We start from the raw sequence: 26,025 nt of genomic DNA on the forward strand, positions 1-26,025 counted from the left end.
AGTCCTAAATTTTGTGTCATGTATCATGAGTTGTGTCATGTATCATCTCTTATCTTCGTTTGATTTGGTTTTCATTTGGGCATTTTAAATCTTTCACTGTCCTACTCAGAGCCAACTATCAAAAGAAAAACCTATCGCATAAATACACACCTAATAAAAAAACGAGAGAGTGAACAGAAACATCTGGCTTTACTCTTGTTACAGCAGATGGAAACAGGATTAAATGAGAAGCCACACAACTTTAATATTGCTGAGCCAGAAATGTAAAGACAGATCAGACTAAATAGTTATTATTTGATGTTGTTGGGGTTTTCTGATCACCAAGGAGACATTTTGTACAACAATATAAAAAAATAAAAAAAGTTTGCGGCAAATGTTCATTATTTACTTCATACACGTGGAAAAAAACTTGAGAAATAATTTTAACTATGACTTCTGTGATCAGCTATGTCGCTACAGTTAAATATAATTGCCAATACTGAAATCTGACAAGGCTTTGTCTGTGAGTTTAAGTGAGGCTGGTTATATGAGCTTCACATCCTGAGTGTGCTCTGTCCAACTTCAAACTTTCCACTGAGAAGCACATTCGACATCTCATATTCAAACAGGAGCGACATGCCAAAAAGTGTCTGTAATGGAATGGAAGTGATGGAAATGTCATGAGAGGTGGTGGTGGGGTGGAGGTGACACACACAAACACACACACACACACACACACACACACACTGGCTGGAGATACTAAGGAGGGACCCAGGACTTACATGGAGTTCTCTGTATGAATGATGATGACTCCTCTCCTCTCCTCTCCTCTCCTCTCCTCTCCTCTCCTCTCCTCATTGTGCAAAATAGAGTGTTTTGACATTCTTTCGCTACAATAGGAAAGGACCAACGCCTTTATTCTCTTTCCCACATCCAGTTGTCTTTTTCTTTATTTTCCTTTCAGTACAATCTCCCTCACTCCCTCCCTTCCACCCTTCTTCCCTTCCTCCTTCCAGCCTCCTTCCTCTCCCTCACCATCTCCTTGCCTGTCTGAACGGGGAGGGATGTGGCGAAAGTATTTGGAGAATTTGCGCTGACCAAACCGACGCTGCCTGGCCGCCGTCTCTCTCCTCTACATGGAGCAGCTCTACCCAAATAAGGCTGGGCCTTTTTAACTAGACGTGAGGGGAAGAGACGCAACAGACAGGGAGAAAGGCCATGCCCTTTTATGGATGAAGTTTCCTTTTTTTTTTCTCCCCTTCCCCTCACTCACTCCCTCCTATTTCTCCTTCCCTCTTTCCTCTTCCCTCCCTCCCTCTCTGCCTCACTCTCTTAGCAGACTATAGTGAAGTCATCTCGCCTCATCTGCTCCTTTTAAGCCGGCATTTTTGGGAGGGAGGTCCCTGCGAAGCATATACAAACACTCAGTCAAGCATCCACACTCACCCCAAACTCTGCACTAGTGGTCGGCAGAGAGCTCACCTACTCCTTCAGACAGTAAGTAGTCTTTTCTTTCATTCCTCCGTACAGGATACAGCTCCCAAACGGAGCTTTAAGGTGGGACAGTCAGTGAGGCAAAGTAATGATTGTGTGAGTTATGACGTCATTTCGTTGTGCCGGATCAGGCAGTTACCAGGCCTTCATAACTTTGAATTAAAAAGGTACACACAATGTTTCTTTTAATGTCTGGGTTTGAATCGGAAGTGATTATAATAGAAGTCATTTAAGAATAAGAGTTGTGTGATGTGACTCAATCATGAGTCAAACAGTGGTTGTGACATCTAGTATGTACAAAATATGTCGAGTTATTAAACATATCTAAGTTTCCTTAAGTGTATGTGGACCCAAAAATGTGCCTGTGTGAATGAATTGGATGAATGATATTCAGCTGTTTAGTAAATGAGTAATCCGCTGTTAAAAGCAGATTTTTTTTCTAAGGAGTTTGGTTGAACACAAGCTGACTGGGTTTACTGTTTGGTTTTTTTCTTGCACATAAACGACTGTAGACAGAGGACTGTCTTTTATAGGTTGACTGTGTATCTTTATTATGACTCTGATGTTATTTCAGAGTTCATATTTTTCCACGCAAAAAGAGGTGAGGAGCAGCAGAGAAGAGAGCCAGACCGCGATGCACATCTCCGTCAGTGTAACACATACATACTTTTATTTGCACAAGGAAATGATCCACTGCCATACAAAGGCGTTGGAAGCATGTGTATTTAAAGACACTTCCTCGTGTGGATGTGCAGTACAGCTAGAAAGTATAATTTCATTTACAGGTTTTTTTTTACACATCCAAACCATCCATCTGTCTTCATGAACATTTTCAAAGCTGCCTGATGTCGGACAGATTTCTGCCATGTTTGTTTGGACTGAAGTTAACACGCAAATCATTCAAGATGGCAGCACACCCAGTGACTCCAAGTAAAACCAGGCCCGCAGTAGCAGAGTGGGAAGTACCAGTGGGCCGCAGCATCGGGAGGCGATAACACAATCTGCACTGCCAATCCTGTGACAGCATACAAAACACAGCAGAGGCACAGTCATTTAACCACATCTGTGTAACAGTGCAGGGGCTCCGGGGCACTGGGTTTAGTCGGTCGGCTCTATCTACACATCAGAGTCAGTAGAAACAGAGCAGTCATCCAGTTTGTCAGAATAATCAGAACCATGAAAGAACTTGGCAGCAGTTTCTGTACTCATAAAAGTCTGGCAGGTCAGAGCAGAGCAGTAGTTTTCTGTGCAGCTGGCACAAACCAGAGACATGTAACAGCAACAAAAAAACAGCTCTAACCAGCAGTGCATCATCTCACTGGGGCAGCATCCTAACAACTGCAGGGCTGCACCTAATTAGATATCTCATCTAGCTTTCCACCGAAACCTGACCTCTTACAAAGGCGTACCGAGGAAGAAAATAATTACAGCGACTATTTACACAAATCCCACGTAGTTTATTCATCCCCAAATCATTACATGGCGGTTTAGCTGGTTAACTGTGGAGGAGGCAAGGCTGCATGACGGCACGTCCCCTCAGGCTGCCGCACTCGCCACAGCCCTCACTGGTTTCCTGTTCTGGCATTAGGCAGATTTACCATGGTAATAGAGCAACAGAGCAAGAAAAACAGAAGTGAGAGGGATGGACGGAAGTGATGAAGTCATGTTTGTAGGATACAGCACTTTGGGATGAGAGGAGCCATTAGAGGTAGTTTTATTTAAACCTCAAATCTGTGGTTTAACTCATTTAAGGTCTTTTTTTTTTTTACTTCATTGTGCTTATTTTCCTTTTTGCATTGTATTCTGTTCTTGTTTATTGTTTTCAAAGCCAAATCTTGAAAATCTTTGATGCCCAGTCATTTGTCCTCCAATTCTTTTATAATTACAACTACTTATGGCAGTTCTAGTACATGTAGCAGTACTAGTAACAGTTGAAGTGGTCAAGTAAATTATTATAGTTGCAGAAACAGATATTATGCATGAATAGGTTGAGTTGAGTGGCAGAATATAAAATCATTTGCTTTATAAATAAGTGCTGCTCTACATTATGTTAACTGAAAGGCTATATTATTTCATATTATAGGTGAGGTGAACACCATTGTGAATATTTAAGGAGCCAGACGGCACAGAAGCACAGCTTGTTTAGCAGATAACTGTTGGACCTGGGCCGCGTCCCAAACATAACAACATGTCCCTGGATACACATTAATATCCGAAATAGAGACCAGGCCCTACCGGACTCACTTAGCCGCCAAAAATATGATGTGATCTTTACATAGTTGTCATGCAACGTACATTCTCTTCTCTTCTCTTCTCTTCTCTTCTCTTCTCTTCTCTTGTCTTGTCTTGTCTTGTCTTGTCTTGTCTTGTCTTGTCTTGTCTTGTCTTGTCTTGTCTTGTCTTGTCTTGTCTTGTCTTGTCTTGTCTTGTCTTGTCTTGTCTTGTCTTGTCTTGTCTTGTCTTGTCTTGTCTTGTCTTGTCTTCTCTTCTCTTCTCTTCTCTTCTCTTCTCTTCTCTTCTCTTCTCTTGTCTTGTCTTGTCTTGTCTTGTCTTGTCTTGTCTTGTCTTGTCTTGTCTTGTCTTGTCTTGTCTTGTCTTGTCTTGTCTTGTCTTGTCTTGTCTTGTCTTGTCTTGTCTTGTCTTGTCTTGTCTTGTCTTCTCTTCTCTTCTCTTCTCTTCTCTTCTCTTCTCTTCTCTTGTCTTGTCTTGTCTTGTCTTGTCTTGTCTTGTCTTGTCTTGTCTTGTCTTGTCTTGTCTTCTCTTCTCTTCTCTTCTCTTCTCTTCTCTTCTCTTCTCTTCTCTTCTCTTCTCTTCTCTTCTCTTCTCTTCTCTTCGAGCATTCTGGTGAACTTAACTTCTATTTCTTCCCTAACAAAGAGTGTAGTGTGTGTTATTCGCAATTGTGGTCCACGGCTCAGTTTATGAGGCAAGGAACTAGGGGCCAATGGAAAATAAGGGCATACCAGACAAACATTACTCTGTAATAATGATTACATGATGATGCGTGTCAGTGAAAATAACACGGGGAATATGTGTGTGTGTGTGTGTGTGTGTGTGTGTGTGTGTGTGTGTGTGTGTGTGTGTGTGTGTGTGTGTGTGTGTGTGTGTGTGTGTGTGTGTGTGTGTGTGTGTGTGTGTGCGCGCCAGACAAAGATAAAATATAGTATCTGAACTCGTGGTTGTGTGTAAGTGAGCGTGTTGCCCAGCATGTGTTTGGTTTCTTGCGGTCTGGAAAAGAACCCATAGGGAATGCAAGAAATATTAAACAGGGTTGGCGGTAACACGCTGTGGACACTCTGGGCAGGAATCCATTAATGTTTCTGGCACTCAGACTCTAATACGCAGACATGCCGTATATCTGTTTGTAGTATATAAATGGTTTATTTAGCAGCACCAAACTACCTTAAGAACGGACAGAGTGCCTTTAATCCAAATTTGCATTTGACAATGGAAGCAATGACTAGCTGTGATGTGAAAGAGGTTTCACATAGCAATGAACTCTTTCAGCTTTTTGTTTTATAACCCACAATGACAATGACTCATTCTTGCCACTTTCGTCACGTTGTTTCCAGCTACCTGTCCAGCGCCAAACAGCAGACAGACAAACTTGCTGAGTATCTGGTGAACACAGAGGGGCGTTAAGTGAACCGGGCTCCACCGTTTGTTGCTCACAGCTCCAGTCTTTTTTGGGATTATAGTCTGGAAATCCTTTTCGCATTAAGGTTTGCTCAGCCACTCTAACATACTAAAGCTAATAGGATACAACGACTGGGAACAATCCTCAATGGAGCGTGGTCTGGTATTCGCAGGTTAGCGTTAAGTAGCTAAATCACCAAATATTTCCACTTGGAGTCGGTAGCAACCAAAAATGGAGCTAAGAGTAGACTGAATATTGTACTTACATTACTAACGTGGAGACAAACACAGCTGCATGTTTTTCATTGTGTCCTAAATCTATAAATAGAAATGCTGACAAGTTTGCCAGGTCAATTCAAAAGAGGAAAATGTACCAGAATTGTGTTTGCACATTGTTTCCACTGCCCCTTTGCAGGTTTCCACATCCTCAAATCAGTTAAAATGAAAAGCAAAGAAATAAAGAAAAGGAGAAGAAAGATACAATAAAGCAAAAGAGAGGAAAAGTAGGGAGGATCAGCCCCACTATTCTCTGTATGTGCCCACTTGTTCTTTCTTTAATCAAATTTGTTTAATGAGGCAGATTTATTTGAAACAAAAACAAAAAAAAATCAACTCATTTCATCTTCGCCCAACTTTTTTTTATTCTGTCACTTTATGCAAATTAAACTTTTGCCAGTTGGAAGAATCCGCTGACAAACAAAAAAAAAGATTTGTGTACTGTTTATGAACAGATGTTTGCTGTTTGCCCTGGCAACAGCATTCCTCTTCTGATGCCAGGAATCTCCTCCAGTCGGCCCTGGGGTTCTACCTTTAACATCTTAACTTTGAAATTCCCCATAGGAACAGGAAGTCGACGTGACCTGACAGCAAGATGGCAACAAAGGTTGGACGGTGCAGACAGCACTCTGATATGGGTTTTGCACTTGGCTGTTGGCCCAAAGGCAATACAGACGCATAAAACTGAAAAAAAAAAAAAAAAAAAAAGCTGGCAGTGTGTATGTGTTGAAAGTAACTAAAAGCCAAAAGGGAGAGAGAGAGTGTGTGTACGTGTGTGTAAAAGAAGAATATATGCAAAAATCATCTGGCTGGTAGAGAGCTCTCACTGTACACCATTTTGCCTCAGACGTGCTGTAGGTCCTGACAGGGCTGAATGGTGTGCATTAGGAGACACAGCGCTGTTAATGCCACTGTTCTGGGAAAGGTATTTAAAACAAGTGCTGAGCATTTACGCTTAAATACACGCTTCTGACCTGCATGTCATCAATGTTTGTACTGATGTACATTGTATGCAGTGTATATACAGGATGGAAGGAGTTACTGTATGTGTCTTCATAAGGAAATATGACTTTATTTTGATTGTTTCGCACACCTATGCATGTTTATGCTGTAGGCTTCATATGAATTATACTGCAATGTAAACAGGTTGTTTGTATTGCACATTGGTATCTGCAGTGATCAGATTAACAGTATAGATAACAGTCTGACCAATGGTATATAATATTGGTGTGAATATACCAGCCCAATATCACACCAACTTTTGTAATGCACCCGACAGTCCACTAGAGGATACAGTGTAAGTGTCAAGTTGGGCATAAAAAGTACACATGTATGACCAGGACTGAAGACAGAGGTCATGTGTACTTTCACCCAAACGACCGGTGACTGAGCCTACGAGAAAGAAAAAGTCAATTTTGAGTTCTTTCAAGTAACCAAAGTAAGATACGTACATAACATAACATATTACATGACTTATGTTAACCATCTTATCTTACTCAAACCGTCATTTTGTCCAAACCGTAACCAATTTGTTTTGGTGCCTAACCAAATTGCAACTGTGTCACATTTAACCCAGAGCATGAACTTTTCCTAAACTTAACCACATGGTTCTTGGTGCCTAAACCTACATTCCCTTACTCTGTCACACCTGGGTGCGACACAGACTAGTGGACCTACGGGTGTATTCGTTTTGCTGTAATATCGGGTAGAATACACACACTGCTAGAAACTGATGGCAGGTAACTAATCAACACGTACTCTTTCTCCAAAGGTCAACAAAGGTCTCATGTAGACATTGTTCATTTTTCTTTGACACTTAGCATTATTTCTCTCACTTCTCTCATTCCATCCCTCTCTCCACCGCTCTCACCTCCCAGGGTGTCGGCATGGCTAACAAAGGTCCATCCTACGGCATGAGCCGGCAGGTTCAGGATAAGATCGACAGCAAGTATGACCCTGAGCTGGAGCAGATCCTGGTGGAGTGGATCAGCCGTCAGTGTGGTTCCGTGGGGAAGCCAGAGCCTGGCAAAATGGGCTTCCAGGCCTGGCTGAAAGATGGCTGTGTGAGTGCACTGATTCTGATTGACTGTTTTCACTAAACATTGTTTTAAGATGAATGATTTTTTTTCTTTGCACTTTCTTCACCTTCACTGCATTCTCTTTTACCACCTTTTGTTCCATCTCGTCTCCCCAGGTCCTGAGCGAACTTATCAACAGTCTGTTTGCCGGAGAGAAACCCGTGAAGAAGATCCAGAGCTCACCCATGGCCTTCAAGCAGATGGAGCAGATCTCCCAGTTCCTCAACGCTGCAGAGAAGTATGGCGTCACCAAGACGGACATGTTCCAGACTGTGGACCTTTGGGAAGGTAAGAGCGGTTTCCTGGTCTTCATGCCTTGGTTGCTGCAAACATTTAATGCTAGAAGACAAGTTTAAGTACGATGTTAGTGTAATCCTGACTGTGTGTTGGGACAGGGAAGGACCTGGCAGCAGTGCAGAGGACCCTGTCAGCTCTGGGCAGCTTGGCCGTTACCAAAGATGAAGGCACATACAATGGAGACCCTACCTGGTTCTTCAAGTGAGTCCTACAAAATAAACAGAGCCTTCCTTTTTTGGACACCAGCAAGAAGAATTATTCTGCAACAGTGGAGTGTAGCGTCATTTTCTACCTTTTTGTGATATTATCTCTGTTATGTTGCAGGAAAGCACAGGAGAACAAAAGAGATTTCAGCGATGACCAGCTGAAGGCGGGCAAAAATGTGATCGGCTTACAGATGGGGTCCAATAAGGGAGCCAGTCAGGAGGGCATGAGCTACGGAAGACCTCGGCAGATCATGTAAAATCACTGAGCCACCAACACCCGAAACCTCTTTATCCCTCCTTCTACCCAAAACCTTTGATGCACCGTAGACCCTCTTAAAGCCTGTAATCTGGTCCCCTTTCCTCTTTAGAGTTTAGTGATGTGTTAACAACTATCTTCCTCCTTAGTCTTGACACTCACCCTGAAGCCCTTATTTACATGCTTGTGCTGGTGACAACTGAAAAGCTCACCATGCTTCGTCTTCCAACTGCAATCAGGACCAGTACAACCGAATATTTGTAGTCTTAAACTGCTATGGTAACCATAAATATGACCAAAAACCTACCTTGGAGGTAAACCAAACCAAAATGATCACATACCAAGATTTAATTGTTCCCCTCTACAAGGTTAAAGAATCAGCACTCATGTAAACTGGAACCAACCAGATTCATGTCTGTGACATAACAGATGTCTAAATTACATCTGTTTTTCCTAGGTTTTAGAAATATTGGTTCTGTACTCTGACTCAAATATGAATTTGTTTAAATAACTTGGAGAAGGGAAATTCTTTCCAAATTGACAAGCACAGCCATGGTGTACCAATGCTCCTTATTGTTACTGCTACAACATTGTTCAACACCTACCACATCCCATTTTGCTATGCCTGCTGTATCAGCGCCAATATTTTTGTACATTGTCTTATTAAATAATGACTTTGAAATACTTCTCTGATTTGCCTTTTTGATTCTGTATATTTCAGTGTTAATCCAAGTTCTCATCCTGTGTAAATATATTCTCATATCTTTCATAGGAACAGGGTTACTACAGAGCAAAGGATCCACTTCCGCATTCTCATGTACACGTGGCCATGAAAGTATTGATTTAATTTAATTTTCAGTCAGACTTTTACCAGTTTAGAGATTTAACATTTGAAAGGCAGCACTTAACGCAGCTGTGCTGCAAAGAGGTTGTAGCCTTAATGTAATTTTAATTTTAATTTTATTTTGTAGCCATGCTAGAGGCATTGAGGTGTCAATATCCTGCCGATACTTTGCTCTCCGACCGAATACTTGCAAAACTAATAACATTACCATTACCTTAAGCTGTAGCCCTACTTTGTTTGGTGTCAGTGAGAACTAGCCAGCAAACATGCTAACTAAAATTATATATTAAAAAAAAAAAAGAAAAAAAAAAAAGCATTTTGCCATTTCTCCCATCTTAGATCAGTTTCCTGCTATGTGATATCCAGAACCCTGCTTGCCCCACACCACAGCCACAGCCCTCCACAGACCTACTGGAGGGAACATGCCCCCACGGCAGAACAGCAGTCCAAAATATTTTAAATAAAATCAGAACATATAAAACAAATGCATTGTATTGTTGTTGTTTTTTAATGGGAAACAACTGAAATTTCATAAGCTAGTCATGACCTGTGGGGTCAAACTCTTGATTATACCAAATATGGTTTCAATTGACATTATTTGAGCTAAAGATAATGAGTATGCAGAAAAATATATTTGAACTACTTTCAGATGGTTAAAAATGCACAGGAAAAATTAGTGCTGTTCCCGACATCTGAAGTTCATCCTTTTATCATCAGAAGATTTTCTTGTTACACCACACATACATCAAATGTCTTCATACAACATTAATTAATGCCAACAAACTGTTGTTTCACTGATTCCCAAAGTGTGTTATTGTGCGACTGTTTTAAAACACCATATGATCAATCTCCGCGGATATTCCATCAACCGCCTTTTATTATTGAAACCACTTATGACTTGCACAGCAAAACAGTTTCCAACTTCACTCCAAACACTCCGTTTACATTAAAAAAGTATAGCTCTTAATACATTCTGAAAAGCAATTTGTAGAAATCATTGATCACAGTCGGTATATGTCTGTACAGCAGGCACACATCGCGTATATATTACACTTTATATCAAAAACAAAAAATAAAAATTGCAAATCCCACTTCAAGTTTTTATCAGTAGTTGCTTGATAACCCACAAATAACCCCAGACTTAAAAATGTAATGTAGAAAACAACACCCCAGAAAATAAATCTTATTATGAAAATACATAAGTGCCCTCTTTAAACCACACATTTTAGGACCCTTTTTCATGGAAGACCTTAAATATTACAAGTACAAGCACTCATGTCATCACACAGGAAACACAATCTCAAGGGAGCACACGCACGCACGCACGCACACACATACACACAGACACGCACACATACACGCATACACACACACGTACGCATACATGCACACACACATTTCTATAGTGCACATCATAGTTTTTAGAGTCCCTTTGTACGCGTCCCTAAAGTGTACCCCGTCAGTCTGAGCTCAGTTCTTTGGGTGCACATTTTACAGACATACAAGCCTGTATTCACTTTCAAATCATCACACATGCAGTTATTCTGGGACATTTAAACCCAATCAGGTCCCTCTATAGTTCGTGTCTGACCCCTACCTTAACCTCAACCTACTCCTAATGCCAAATTTAAACCCATGACAAGTGTACAACAACAACGAGCACACAAACACTGTCACAGTACAAACATGTACAAGGCCACTTGTGAGGGAAATGCAGAGAAGGACACTCTTGATTCAAGTACATCTGCAGTGACCCTCCAGCACTACTGCTGAGAGTTGAGTGGGATCCCAAGTGGTAAAGGAGGCAGGGAGTAAAGGATGAAGGCCTGAGACATCATGAAGAGGGTTTGGACCCAGCTCAGTGCTATGTTGCCAACCGTTCTCCAATGGTGAGCGGCACTTTGGACTCATAGTCCAGCACTGCCTGCAGCTCCACCCCCGAGTCCTGCGACACTTCATCCCTGTCCTTCTCCTCTATCATTGCCTCCTCCACGCAACTCGCTGGGCGCCCCCTCCTGGCCGGGTAACCACCCTGTCTCCTGGGCAGGCAGAGAAGGCCCCTGAGGTCCACGTAGGCCAGCGTGACCTCCAGCGTGTAGTACAAAGACCAGAAGAGAGCAAAGCAGCCCAGCAACAGCAGGAACTGCAGAGGAGGAGGACAGAGGTAGAGAGTCAGAGGAGGTGATTCACAGCAGGAGGAGCACAAGACTCTCTAAATCACTGGTGGCTGAATGTGTGAGGTGCAAGACAGAGAGCAAGAAAGGAGAGGGAATGGATCGGGTGGGACTACTTTGAATTTATTATCCCCTAGGTTATGTTTTCAGTGCAGTTTGCCAGCTTGCCAGCAGGATTACAGAGAAAGCTCATGAAACTTGGTGGGAGGGTGTTACATCAGCCAAAGAAAACCCATTCAATTTTAGAGCAGAAACAAATCAGAGGGTGGATCCACAAATTATTTTTCACTCTCATTAACAATGTGACGAAGGGCATTTGGTCTCAGCCAGGCTCCACACTCCTATTGCTCAAAGCTTCAGTCTTTGCTGTGATTACAAACTGGAAACTCTGTTTGCATTAGGGTTTGCTCAGCTACTCTGAAAAGCGGATCAATCAGTGACCAGTATGGCTGAGTGCGATGCCATTGAAGTCAAGCGTTTGTTTCATAATGTTGTCCCAACGATGGCGTTGGTGGGAGAGTGCTGGTGTACAGTATTTGTGATATATGGTGGTCACAGCCAACTGGTTAAACGTTTCTCCCGAGGTCAACGCACATCAGGATGCAACAACTGGAAACAATCCCTAATTGTGCGAGGCATGACCCATGTGTTCACTAAATGAATTTGGGTTCTAAGAACACATCTTAAAATCCATTAGATAGAAGTAGAGTTCAACAGTGACGAAACAGACAATCCTAGAAACACGATGACTCCATGTCACAATCCACATTCACAGGTACCAGTAATCCTCTGGGATACATGTATTCAATCAAACTTAATGCAGCCAGCGGTTGTTATGGAGCACTCAGTGGTTTCATTGAGGAAAACTGTAACTGGTAAGATTGTTACACCATCACAGTTGCTGCCTATCATGTAAAAGTGGGCTATTGTATTTGGAGGAGGTCTGTGGTCCCCGAGTGCCCTTCGAGTTTCCTCCTGTTTTAGTTGAAGGAGCAATTCATTGCTAAATGTTTTGGTGGATATTTTTCCACCCTTTTATCAATGATCTGATGCAGTTTTTGCAGCCAGAGCTTCCCTGCATGCTTCTCTCATTTCCATCAGTCCCATTGCTGTGTTTAGATTGAGGTTTTAAATGAAAGGTTTTAAATGTAGACATTTCTCTAATGTGTCTGCAACCTGAGAAGAAGCACTGCCTGGAGGAAATATCCACACGTTACTTCTCTAAAAGAGGTGAAGTCTCGGACTCAGAGTAGTTGTACTTGCTGTGTGGAACACATTATATATTTAATCCAACTTAGTCCAAATTTTATTGTACTTTCAGACATCAGAGAATTCATCAAATACTTCCCAGATAAATGGAAAAAGAGCCATAAGTGTTTAAACACGTGTAATCATATCAGTTATTAACATGCTGAAATGCTTTCACTTCGTGTGTGTGTGTGTGTGTGTGTGTGTGTGTGTGTGTGTGTGTGTGTGTGTGTGTGCTGCCGTATTTACCTTAAGGCTGTTGGAGGTGAAGGGTCTGATGAGCTCTGGGGCGATGTCCAGGCCCGGAGGGCAGGGCGGAGAGAAGCTGCTGTCCAGGTACTTGCCGCTCATGGCCTCCTCCACCAGCCTGCCAATCAACGCACAGCCAATCAACTCGCAGAACACGCTTCAGTCAAAACACCGAGCGCGTCACGATCACGGCACCGGGGTTATATTTGGATCAGTTGCTTATGAGTAACTGTGTATCATATCAGGAAATAACGGCACCTCTGTCTGTCCTTGACTTCGCTGTAGGTCATGGATGAACCATACAGGGTAAACTTCCACTGCTGCAGCACTCCCGCAGCGGCACACTGGTCCAACATGGAGTCTTCTACAGAAACGGAGTGAAGGGAGGAGCATGAATTCACAAGGAAGCACCAAACATCCAAACAACCATAAAGAAGACAAACGAAATGTGTCTCCAGCTCTCCCCCCTGCTGTCACTTCACAGTACGCGTGTGTCAGTGTGCATGTCAGCAGTCTTACTGTGGTCAGATATCTTGAGGATGTACTGGCCCTCGGCTCGCTCTCCCCAGCAGCGCACAGTGGAGAAAGTCCAGTCCTGGTAGCCGGCAGAGTCGCTGGGTGCACAAAAAGGATTTTAAGACTGCAGTTCAAACTTTTTGCCTGTATGATGATGAAGTGACGTTAAAACATTAAAACATTAATGCCGATATAATTATTGCACTTTTCCACCTTAATCAAGGGATGCGTCATCAGATCAATACAAATGCAGGTGTGCGTGTACCTGTCGATGGCACGACGAGCTCCGATGACTGACGTTATACCACTCGGGCAGATCAGCACAATCTCGACGTTGCCGCGGCAAGGGTGGGTGATTGTCACGGTAACGGCCACGTGCTCCAGCGTCTCCATTCCAGACTGCTTCAGGTCGGCAGCAGAGACTGAGAGTCGAGGAGAGAGCGTTTATTCGAACGATGTAAACAAGCAAGAATATGTGAGCTACCATTGGGAATAGATTTTAAAATAGGTTCGTCACCAATTGAATTTTAGAACAACAAAAATGAAATCTGATGTTCAATAATCAAACCATGCAAAGCGTGAGGGTATGATGGGAAATCAACAGGGATGATCAGTTTTTAGGACCTGCAGGTACCCAGTTAAAAGAAGATTACACATTTTAGAGGCAATTTAAGAATGTGTAAGAATATAGCTATAGAAGTATACACATCTCAAAGCTTTTATAAGGTGATATAAAAGACCTTAATTTATTACACTTGATTTATTATTTGTACAATTATATTATGGCCTTTGTCATGTAATATTGACACATTAGTATAATTAGCCAGCTATCATTACATTATTCACCACTTTACCAACACAATTTAAATACCATTCACATTTAAAATGATGACATTGTTTGGCTTTTATTGCACATAATGTGACAGAGAGAAAAGTAGACGTTACCCAGGAGATTTGATGAAAAATTGATTAAAAACTCAAAACCAACTCGATCGTCTCTCATACTTTAGATTTCTCCTCCCCGTTTTCTGTCCTTGAAACTGTTATCAGTCTTCCAGACCACCTCGCACCCTCCCAGTGCGAGTGTTTGGTAATTTCTCAGTATTTCCTGGGCTCAGACAACTAATGAGCCGCGGCGCTCCCGGACCATGTAGGGCTGCACACATCCTCAGGGTAAGGAAGGACGCAAAAGGGGACCAGGGGAGGAGGAGTGTAAACAACGGCGTGGCAGGGGAGAAGGTGGACAGATGCAGAGGAAAGAAGAGGAGGATGGAGGGTCAAAGGAAAGAAGAAAAGGGATGGAGGGATGGAGGGAGTGGCTGCAAGCAGAGAGGACATGCGGACAGCGGGGGCAGAGCAATGGAGGGAAAAGGATTTGGTGGAGATGCATTCCTGACGCTGATGCTGTGCCATCAAAGCAACTTCACTGTGGTCGGTGGGCCGGAGGCTTCGTGGGCATGTTGGAAACTCTGACACCTCAGTGTTAGCGGCAGAGTTTCAGTCAGCCTCTAATATACAGTCATGTGTTCAATTTGATTTCCCATGAATGCACCATTCTGGTCATCTGCATTTCTATGCAGAGATTGAAAAAGAAAACACCCACTGGATAAACTCTCTCATCTGTTTGGTTACAGCTGCTGTTCTCATTTCATATGTCCATGTCTATTTCCTGGGCTGTGATATGTACACGGAGACACACTACACCCAGGGTGTTCTAACAGCCTAGAAGTGCTGCCTACTAAAGTCACATTCTTGAGGTTAACAAAAACAGCCCTTAAGCCAAATTCCTTGGATGTGTAAACATATTTAGCCAATAAAGATTCACATGAACTAAATTCAATTCAATAAATTCTATACGTGATTGTAAACTGAACATTAGTGCTTTAAATTTAAAGTGTTTAGCTATACGTCGTCTTATGTGTTTTTTCAATTCACACCGTCACATACAGTCGTGGATGTATTTGTTGGCAACCCAAACGGATCATTCAAAAAATGTTTCATTCCTGCTGAAAAGTGAGGAAATTAAAAGCAGTAGTTTCACGTATATGTGTGAAAAAACATAAAATGTTGCTTCTTCTACACAAATTATTCTAAGATAGCCTTAACAGATTTTTTGATACTCCCAAAACAAAATGAGAAAACAAACTGTTTTCTTTAATTAGTATCAAACATATCTTCAATCTTATAATCAGTCATTCAGCTCATTTAATTGGAGAGATGTGGTCACTGTTTGGTGTCATTGTTTGAACCACACTGAACATGGACCAGAGGAAGCAAAGCACAGAGCTGTCTGAGAAAATCATTAAGAAAAATATAGATGAGCATTGTTAAAGGTAAAAGCTCTAAGAGCATTTCCAGGTTCCTGTGGCCACAGCTGCAAATAGTATTAACAAGTTTAAGGTCCATGGGACTGTAGCCAGCCTCCCTCCTCCATCCACAAATGTGTAGAAGAAACTTTTCTTTTTCTTTCCTTCACTTCAGAGAACAACCCAAAGGAAGACCTGTTAAAACCTGCGGGATGTGATTGTCCATTATCTGGTCAGTGTGCACTTACGACACAGGCACACGTCAGAAATCATATTCTCACGAGAAGCCGAAAATCTGAAATGCTTCAGGGCGGTGTACTAACCAGCGAAGCAGCCAAAACACATAGAAACCACAACAACAAACACTGAGGGGAGTGACAGACAGATCTGAACAGTCAGTGACAAAGAGCTGGTCCGGGTATTTGACTGAGGTTGATTGACGAGAGGTTTGAAGGAGAACATGCAGACTACAGCAGCCGCATGACATTTTATTTATTCTTAAAGAGAAGTGCAGTCACACCAAGTGAGTCTCTGGAACTGTCGGCAACTCTTTGCTTTGTCCTTGAGAAGCTCCTGTTGCATGAGACTGCACACACACACACACACACACACACACACCCACCCACCCACACACACACACACACACGTCTCTGGCTGCACTCCTGACCGCAACGAGGCCATAAAAGAGGGAAGATACAGATTGAGGGAGGAGAGGAGAAGAGAAGGAAATGTTTCTGCTCGAGTGAAGTCACCATGAGCATATGTGAAGAAGTGTGTGAGGGACAAATAACACACACACACACACACACACACACACACACGGCTGAGAACGAAAGATTCAGAGCGGTGAGAAGTGAAGAAGAAACAAAATCTACTGAGGACAGACTGATTGGGAAAAAAACGAAGAAAAAAATAAAACAAATCTGGAAAAATGTGGGCAGACTACTCACAAACAAGAGAACATTACCTAATATGGACAACAGACTGACTGAGGAGCAGCAGGGAGGGATCAGCTGCACAGCGCAGTGTGTAAACTCGACAGGCAACTGTCCAACACGGAGGTGAGAGAGTGCGATAGAGTGAGATAGAGTTACCTTTCCAGGTACGGACCAGCTCATCGGGATATGTCCTGATGGACGCCTCCTCCGTTATTCCTGAGCTCTGATAGGACACGAGGAACGGCACCGACTCCCACACCTGAGACAGACAACAGATACTGCTGGGCTAACGTGGGGTCTCATAATATTTCCTCGACCTTATGATTTATTTACAAAAATCAATAGTTTCATTACTGGTGAAAGTAATGTGTTGACTGTGCGCGTGTACCTTGGCAGCATTAACGAGTCTCCAGGCGTTGAGCAGACCGAAGCCGTGCTGGTGGCTGTGATTAAAACCGGCTCCGTTCATCTTCCAGTCTGCACTGCTGTCACACTGTGAACACAAACGCAGCCACAACACACAGACACCTTTACTTTTATGTTCTTTTGCAGCTTGATGAGCAAGAAAGCGTCTCGGCATCAAGGTGCGGTTCTCAGGCAAATACACACGAGATATAAAGTGTTAATTTGTCAGCTTTAGAGGTGCTGGGAGGCACATTTTGTTACCTTCGACCGAGGCCGAGAAATCGGTTTCCTTCTTTCCAGCCTTTGTGTGGATTAAACAAACTAAACTAACTGGCTGCAGCTATGAAATTGACATCAGTCTTTTCATCAAACTGTAAAAAACAATTGTATTTCCCCAGGATTACTCTCCTATCTATGACTACTGCTTGGGAAAATATACAAAATCGATAAGTGACTTTCTGAAGATGAGGCGTGTCATTTGCTGAAATATCCTGAACATTACAAACTGATGACATCAATCACCTGAAACAATGAATTGTCTTTTCGAAGTTGAGCCTAAGGGATACTGCATTTTTGGGGTTAATATAGATATTAGGGAGTAAAAAATTATACAACATATATATATATCGGTCAAAATGTGGTTGTCAAACACTTCTGAAACGTTACAAGTTTCAACGATCAATTCAAATCTCAGTAATTCATCGAGCACAAGTACCAAACATCTGCTTCTTTTCTCTGTTTTTTCTTTTAGTAGATTAAAAATCATTCAGTTTTAGACCATTTGTTAGACAAAACAAGAAGTTTAGAGTTAACTGTGGACTCTCTCTCTACTGGTCTATTTAAACAGAAGCAAAAATGCCACCACATATATCTTAAAAGACAAATATTGTTTCAGTTTTAGCCAGGGGAATAATTCTCTGTTGTTAGTAAACATAAATAGAAGATTTGAAACAATGTATGTCAAAAGAGCAGAGGCACAACTGTGAGCTAAACTGTGCAAATATATCTGCACACATTACTTCAAATGAAGCTATACAGTTGGTTATACAGGTGGTCTATTTCATATTCTCTTTATTCACATTGAAAAATGTGAATTAACAGGTGAGAAATGAGGAAAAATGAAGTTATCGCACAAGCTGAGCTGTTGTATGGAGTGTATGGTTGTGCTTTGATTCAGTTCTTGAGTCTGTAGCTGGAGTGAAGGCTCGTTGCACCAAACCAGACAACAACATTAAATACAGTAACTGTGGACCCACCCAGGTAAATACATCACTGGTCTTGAAGAGCCCCCAAAGGTGAGCTTTTCTGAACAGTTCAGATGTCCAGTCAAATGAATCATTTACACAGGTTTGAATACAGTGCTGTACTGATTCAATGAGGGATTTCCTCCAGTCTACCTTGGTGGCGGTGAAGGTGATAATGTGCTGGACGTCCCTCCAGCTGAGGCAGGGCCGGACCTGCAGCATGAGGGCCACCATTCCTGCCGCCAGCGGGGCCGCAGCGGACGTGCCGGTGTGGCCCTCGGTGCAGCCCGTCCCCTGCTGCATGGACCAGTCGGACGTCACCTACAGAAGCAGACAGATGGGTCGAGAGTTGGAAATGCAGCTTGGAGAATTATGCACAGTGCAAACAGTGCTAAGATGGTAACGGCTGTCAGGAGTCCAAATATAAACTGTAATCAATAGACGCTCGTGTACTGCACAGATACACATTAGAAGGTACATTGAAAACAAGTGAACGAAGCCATGAGCATGAAGGTCTGATGCATAAACTAGTTCTTTACTCAGGCGCCAGCGTCATGGAGCCATCCTCACAATATGAGATACACTGCAGGTGGTCAGAGTGCAACACGGTTTGTGTACATTAGGAGTGTGTGATGAGGCGTTAAGGCCTTGGAGAGTTGGGCTTTAAGGAAACAAAAGGAAGTAAAGAGAATGTGAAAGCAGTTGTACCAATAAAAATGAAAGAGTGGACTTTAAGTGTATTTACAGCAGAGTATTAATTCTGACAGATTTATGAGCCAACAGAGCACTGTAATTGTGTTTTACAGCTTTATCTCTCTCAACATGTGTGTGAGATCGAGTGGACAGTCAAATCCAGTCACAGGATAGACATACAGTAAGTCCAGGTCCACACATTAGCAGCAGCCTGTCTGACATGAGGACCACAGGGTTGTAGGATGAGGGATGTGTTTACATGCTATGCACATGTGGGTCTTTTCCAACAGCTGCTTGATGCAGAAGCTCTTCCAGATACCAGTGTGAGTCTTGTACTGGGTTTCCCACCAGGACCAGTCGTGTTCATTCACACCAGCTGTCCATGTGCTGACAGTGTACAGGCATCATCAGAGACACAAGTGTTTACAGGGTCCACAATCCCATTAGAAACACCCTCAGCCCATTCAACTCAAACACCGAGCGTTATATTGTAATGGAGCAAGTGCATTTAGGACGTGTTGAAATGCACTTTTTACATTTGTTTTAGGTGCACCAGAAAAAAAGTGTCATCTGCCATTTCTTTTTAAAGCCAGGTGCATTTGCACCTTCGTAGATTGGTATTGTGATGGTGGGTTGGTCAAGTAGTAGGAAAGAAAGCTTCTTTGCAGAGGAAACATCTGCTCATGTGCAGACTGACGTTCACAATATTAATATTTCACATTTAAATATCTTTGGCTATCTTCTAAAATCCGGGGTCATGTTTTTAGTCAACCACAGCTTTTATCTAAGACTTACATGTCAGGACTCTTTGATGTATCCTGCAGAATAACTTCAATTCATCACAAGACCAGTTGCACAGGCTACCATTAAATGTTCAGAAGTGATCTGTGAATGTCTGACTTTCCCATGACTATTCCAGATGTTACAGACTCACAGCTCTGTCATTTTTGAAGGCAGCTGTTCTTGGTAGACTCTAAACGGCTTCTGCAGAAGACCAACTATCAGGCAGTGAGGTAAGCACTTGGCCTGTGAGCGGCTGTGGTCGGTGGTGGATCGGTCCTCTGCAGAGACGGCCCAATCCTGGCTAAGCTCTTCGCCCCAGGCGGTGACATCCCGAGTCCAAACTGCGTTGCCATGGTGACACCCGCAAACACCAGCAAATAGAGGTCAGCAGCTTTCAATGGGTTCTTGCTCCTGTCACCATCAGTCATGGTTTTCAGATGGGAATAGTCTCCTGATGCAGAGCTGCTCTTTTCTCTTTTTCACAAGCTTTCAAACAACCTTTTCCATCACTAAGTTTTAGACCTCTTCAGCTTTCATAGTGACATGAAATATGTTTGTTTTACATGTCTTGTTGAGAGCTATGGTATCTGCCTGGTTGCTGCTACAGCTACTGTAAGTATCTCTCCGTTTTTAACAAGAGCTCCTTAAACCCAGGGTAAAATAAAAGCACAACACACACCACTTTTGACTACCTGATAATAGAGGCATGATACTTGTGCTCACACGTGCAGTATCTGGTAGTGTGGTTGCCAGATCTTGCATATCACAGATCCTGTCTTCACAGATCACTTAGAGCACTGAGACAGTCTCAGTCCCACAGTGTGATTTACAGCTTTCATGGTTCAAAAACCACAAAACACACCTGAGTTTGTTGGAATTCAACCGCACAAATCAGGTAGAAAAAGATAGAACCGTGTGCAGACGATTTTACCTGATGACATCATCTATTCAAGTCCTTTTTCAGCTCATAGTAGCCACCATTCATGCATTTCCTAGTCTAGTCATCCTTTGTGTGTGTGTGTGTGTGTATGTGTTTCAGTAAGACCTACAATGCTCCTCAGCTTGCTCCCCCCACTGCTGAATGTGACAGCCAGCATGGACGCACACTCCTCAGCGTAGAAGGGCATCCTGCCTTTCTCATCGACCGCTCCTGCAACAAGAACACGCACACGCACACGCACGCACACACACACACACACACACACACACACAATGATGTTCTCATGTGCACATGCGCTAAAACACAAGGGCACTTGCAGATAGAAACGCTCATACGTCTGAGAGTCTCCGTGTCTTACCGATTGTGATGGTGTAGATGGAGTTGGCGTAGCCGTCGTAGTTGCAGTTGTCGTTGTACTGACCTCCGTTGCCACTGGCGACCACGAATATGCTCCCGAAACCTCGTCTGCCTGCAATCACCCCGTGCTGCAGTGCTGCCTGTGGAGCAAAAAACAAAAAAAATTGTCGTGATAAGAAGAGGAATCAAGAAGCAGAGAAAAATCAACCAAGTGAAGCCACTGTACACTCTGTTCTTCTACATGTCTACTCTGATCCATTTAAACCACTGCATTTTACTGCCCTCTGCAGGACAACAAGAGTGCTGCAGACAAACTGCCTGGATTACCTTGCCCAGTGGATGAGGTCCATCCACAGTGTGTCCATCATCATCTGGACCCCAACTACAAGACACAAAAGTTTCAATCAGAATGCCAAGGACGATTTTTATTTTTGAAATATCCTGTTAAATTACCCAGGAATTTAAAATTTCAAATAGGCGGTGAGTGATATTTTATTGTTTAATCATGTAAAATCAGACAGACATGTTGGTTACCTGCAGCTGTAGATGTCATTCACTTGGTAGTGCTTGTTGAAGGCTATGGCCTCCAGGCTGTCTGTCAGCGGCCCGTCCAGGACTCTGATACCTGAGCAGAAAGCGACAAGTGAAAAGTTTTCACCGCACGAACATTTATAGTAGAATCAGTATTGATCTCAGAAGTTTTTAACTCAGGGAACTGCACGTTCTTTATAGCAGAATATTAAAGTCCCTCATCTGTACCTGCCACCTTGCTGCCGTAAGCCACCCCCACGGCACAGAAGCTGTTGTTGGGAACGGCTGCGATCTCTCCAGCGCACCGAGTCCCGTGGTGGTTGTCGCTGTGGATGTCTGGGTGAGGCATGGGGTCGGGGTCGTTGGAGTTCAGGTCATAACTGCCCTCGGGACTCTGAGGGGGACAGAAAACCAATCAGGACCGTATGTGGTGTCAGTGTTTCCCACAGGTTGAGAATTGTTGGGTGTTGGGTGGCTTGGTGTGTGACCGATGTGCATTCAGGGGCTCATGCAGATTAGAACAGGAGAGTGTAACCCGGGTTATTTTCTGTGGCTATAATTTACATATGTCCCCTAAATGCCTCACATGCTGGCTATCAGTAGACACTTGCTAAGCGGCTGTGCACAGAAAAGCCTCTCGTTTAGTCATAACCGAAAAACAAACAGCCTAAAGACAAGTAACATCAACAGGAATACATTATTGATCATTGCGTACAATATCTATCCCAATTTTGACTTACATAGTTGGGCTGAATGTCCTGGTGGGTGTGTTGCACCCCGTCATCTACGACCACCACTGTGACTCCCTGGCCAGTGATGTTGCGCTCCCACACTCCTGTCACGTTGATATCCATATCCTTATTTATGTCATTATGCTGCAAGAAAAAGAAGAGGTAAAGGATGAGAAGGCGAGAAGGGCGAGAAGCAGTACAGGATAAAGATGAAGAGTCAGAGTCAGGGTAAACAGTAAATGGTCAAATCAGAACAGAGAGCAAACTGTGAAGGAAAGCTCAAGTGGCGCACAGGTTTGTATTTTTGCAGCGGCAGAAGGATTAACGTAAGCAACACAACGAGGTATTTTCATGACCCTGAAATGCACTTTGTTCGATGTTTTATAGCCACTTAGTAGAAGCAACCAGGAAACACATTAAACTTGTGAATTATCGCAAACAGGAAATGAGACACCCAATTACAATCATGTAAAAGGATCAGAGTCATTGCTTGCAATCATACAAACACAATTTTGGCTGCAGTAGAATTATTGTAACATTTAAATGAGCCCAAACGTAACTGAATGCAGTTTTATCAATTACAAACTGTACAACACTGTGAAAAACATGGTCGTCAGACTTCAGCTGTCGTCGCAAACTAAACTTCAAGAGGCACACCATCCATCTACCGTTGGATCAGATATCTGAGGCGTCTTGCCTGCATCTCATCCTCACTTTAGACAACAAAATGACTTCTCTTCTCTCTGTTTGGTAAGTTGTTCTGACATTGCTTCAATGTGTATTGCACTTCTGTCCTGTAAGTTATATTCTGACTGAGTTGTTAAAATAGTATTCAGTGCCAAATTTCACAGCTTTTTGTAAACTCTTTTTTTTTCGTATTGTTTTTTTTTTTTACCTAAAAAACAATTCATCGCTTACCTCTGAACACCTAGTAAGTAAGCAAGAAAACAATTAAGATAGACCGTCATCTACGTCCTCACCAGGTGCCACTGTTTAGGGTAGTTGGGGTCGTTGAAGGCCATCGATCTCTTAGAGCGGCTGAGCAATCTCTCCTGGGAGTACCACAGGACATGAGGGTGGGCTCCGAGAACATCTCCCGGGTGGACACCTTTTCTCCAGATACTTCCCACAGACCCGGCACCAGGCTTTACCGAGCACAGCAAGTAGTGGCCTTCCAGCTGCCCGATCTGGCCCTGGTTCTGCAGCCCGGCCTGACCTGCTATCTGGGATGGAGAGAATGAAAACTACTAATCAAACTGGGATGAAACTTCTAAAAGTGGCCAAAATATGTTTCTACACAGGGAACTTTAAAACATGTTAGATGAAACTTTTACAATCCCGGCAGCGAAATGGGGGTGTTGCACAAAAAAGGAGACAATTGGAGAACGATAAAGATAACGCAAAAATGAAAATATATTGAATTGAAATGTTTCACAGCAGTGTTGAACAATTGAAAAGCTACATTACATATTCAAATGTCTGTTACACATCGAGAAACAAGACAATAGTGAACCAATCATGTTTAACAATAAGTATTAGACCAATATACTTTGGACACGTTAGAGAAAAGAACGGAGTCCCTGAGCTTTAGGAAAATTACAATTTGACTCCCAATACTAAGTGGAAATGACTCTGAAATAAGCATTACCTTAAATGTTCAAAATTCAAATGGAAGTGCATGAGATGTCCTATTATTACAACAGAAAAAGCTAAATAAAAAACTATCAGAGAAACTAATGATAAAGTAATGTACCCTGTCGGCTATCACGTCCAGGTGCACGGCGCTCTGTTCAACATCGTCTTCCTCATGATGAGGCCCAGTGTGGAGCCGGACTGCCCAGGACTGCCCCGGGCTGCAGGCGGCTGACAGCCAAGGCGAGGAATGAGAGGAGGCTGTAAAGGGAATTGAGGGGGTAACAGTGGGTAGAAGGGTGAGGAGCAAGAGGGCGAAGGAGGACAGAAAAATGAGGAAGAGGAATGTGGGGAAATAGGGCGCTGCCATGGCCAAGAGGGGAGACACACGGGGTCAACCAGGCAAGGCCTCCTCATCTGAACAGCAACCTGGACAAGAGACAAAGACGAGACAAAGAAGAACGTCTTTTTGTGAGTGAGGACAATCCGAGAATGAGTGGTTGGTTGCTTGTCATCCGTGTGCAGCATTCGGCAGCAACTTATTAAATTCACAGCATCCCACTGACTGGAGGACGGTTCAGAGAGCTGTGGCCGCAGCACATTTGATTAACACTGTGGTTACAACATTCCTGCACAGACAACTGTGAAGAGGTCTTAACATATGAATGCTATTATATTAACAAAGGCAGGTGTGGAAAATCATATAACACAAATAAATACGTTCAAGTGAAACAGTCACTCAATAGCCTATCATACACCTGTTTGGACATGAACATTTGAAGAACGCATGCGTGAACGACACTTCAGCTGCGTAGAAAAATGCGTGTGTTGGAGTTGTTTGTCGGTTGGGCTGCACAGCTGCTGTCACTCAGGGTAATTTGCACACACACTTGTGGCTTCACATTTCCCTCTACCTGTTTACTGCATGGCCAGACTGAGCCACAGTAACACAGAGGGTGAGTTTGGCTCTGGTATTTTCAGTTAACCGTTATCGTTACCTTACGTCGGATACATTTTTGTTTGCTTTCCAGGATGCGTCTGTCTTTTTGTGTTTAAATGTTTCTTTTTTAAAAACCTGTTTCTTGCCAGCTCGTTTTGCATTTTTACTCCACTTTTCTTTTTTGGGGGGAAGGGGTTCAAATAATAATGAAGAGGGAATTTTCATTATGCATAATCTACAATGGAGGCAATGCATGTCCCTTAAAAGTTCAGTATAGGTATAGGGCACACAGTAGATCACACGCTCAGTATTATTTCGTATACCCAGAAAACAACCTGCACCTTGTCCATTTAATTACATCACATACGGTCATGACTACCGGGAGCAGTAAATGGAAGTTCAAGACAAGAAGTCAAACGTGTGCATCAAAATATAAACATGATTGTGACCATGTTTGCCGACACTAAATGTAAAATGGCGATAATAACATGACAAAAAGGTCCTCTTGATATAAAAAATAATCGCTGTGCAAAATGCCAAAAGCTCCTCCAGCTGCTCCTGACATCTGTCGTCACACCACGAAAAATTGATTGATGAGATATGATTTTAATCGGACTACATTAGTACCACTGGCAGTTTAAATGTCGTCTCCATTGCCAGCGAACATAACGTTGTTGTGAGCCCTCAGTTTGGCTGATAGTTTTGTTTTTATTTAGCCTGCAGGTCGGCCAGCTGGTTGGACGGACAGCGGAGGATCGACACTTGCTGAGCTGCGTCTGTGAAATGACTCTCACACACTTTACATTAAAAAAAAAAACACCCGAAAAACAACAGTCAACACCGCGGAGGACTCGAGTTTCACCCAAAGCCTCGTTGTTGTCATAGCTTACTGACTTAGCTCCTGACGAGGACTATTCATATCGTTATTTATTTATTTATTTTTTAATTAAACCAGGTAATACGAATACATAGCCATAACAATTTATTGAATACATATACAGTTGTATCTTACTTTTCCACTGAAGTCGATTTTTCCCGTCTGTGGCGTGTGAAATTTAAGAGTAATGCTGAGCTTGTCATCTCATTTCCGTAACACACGGGTGGTCTCAACGCGGAAGTATTACGTCATACACCCATTGCGCGAACGTCAAGCGTGCTCCCTGATTGGTCCAGAGCCATAGCACAGCACGGGTATCGCAGCGGTTATACAGTTGTTGTTTTTAAATGCACAATTCTCTGTACTGAACACTGTTCACTGTACGTACGGTATGT

The 26,025-nt window shown here is 42.9% G+C and overlaps 2 protein-coding genes across 3 annotated transcripts; one reads left to right on the forward strand and one right to left on the reverse strand.

The window, feature by feature from the left end:
• Positions 1-1,392: 1,392 nt before the first annotated feature.
• tagln (transgelin) lies at positions 1,393-8,909 on the forward strand. 2 transcript variants are annotated; one of them, XM_069147533.1, is made up of 6 exons: positions 1,428-1,476; positions 5,950-5,992; positions 7,263-7,448; positions 7,580-7,751; positions 7,859-7,961; positions 8,085-8,909. In XM_069147533.1, the coding sequence occupies exons 2-6, from the start codon at positions 5,981-5,983 to the stop codon at positions 8,221-8,223; spliced, it is 612 nt and encodes a 203-aa protein (XP_069003634.1). In that variant the 5' UTR covers positions 1,428-1,476; positions 5,950-5,980; the 3' UTR covers positions 8,224-8,909. The 2 variants fall into 2 exon arrangements, with proteins under 2 accessions (XP_069003635.1, XP_069003634.1); XM_069147534.1 differs by lacking the exon at positions 5,950-5,992 and having other exon boundaries at positions 1,393-1,476.
• A 1,016-nt stretch (positions 8,910-9,925) lies between these two features.
• On the reverse strand, positions 9,926-25,855 carry pcsk7 (proprotein convertase subtilisin/kexin type 7). The gene is made up of 17 exons (XM_069147532.1): positions 25,766-25,855; positions 23,935-24,242; positions 23,162-23,404; positions 22,191-22,325; positions 21,679-21,844; positions 21,454-21,544; positions 21,247-21,301; positions 20,921-21,059; positions 20,672-20,772; positions 18,300-18,467; positions 16,886-16,990; positions 16,654-16,756; positions 13,519-13,675; positions 13,257-13,351; positions 12,996-13,101; positions 12,738-12,855; positions 9,926-11,209 (listed from the first exon to the last, which is right to left on the reverse strand). Exons 2-17 carry the CDS (start codon positions 24,181-24,183, stop codon positions 10,931-10,933), a joined length of 2,310 nt encoding a protein of 769 aa, XP_069003633.1. The 5' UTR covers positions 24,184-24,242; positions 25,766-25,855; the 3' UTR covers positions 9,926-10,930.
• Between the last annotated feature and the right edge of the window lie 170 nt (positions 25,856-26,025).

The sequence above is a fragment of the Embiotoca jacksoni genome, unplaced genomic scaffold (assembly GCF_022577435.1).
Source record: "Embiotoca jacksoni isolate LCO1_2020_lvr unplaced genomic scaffold, fEmbJac1.0.p SCAF_14, whole genome shotgun sequence".
In the NCBI taxonomy this organism is placed as follows: Eukaryota; Metazoa; Chordata; class Actinopteri; family Embiotocidae; genus Embiotoca; species Embiotoca jacksoni.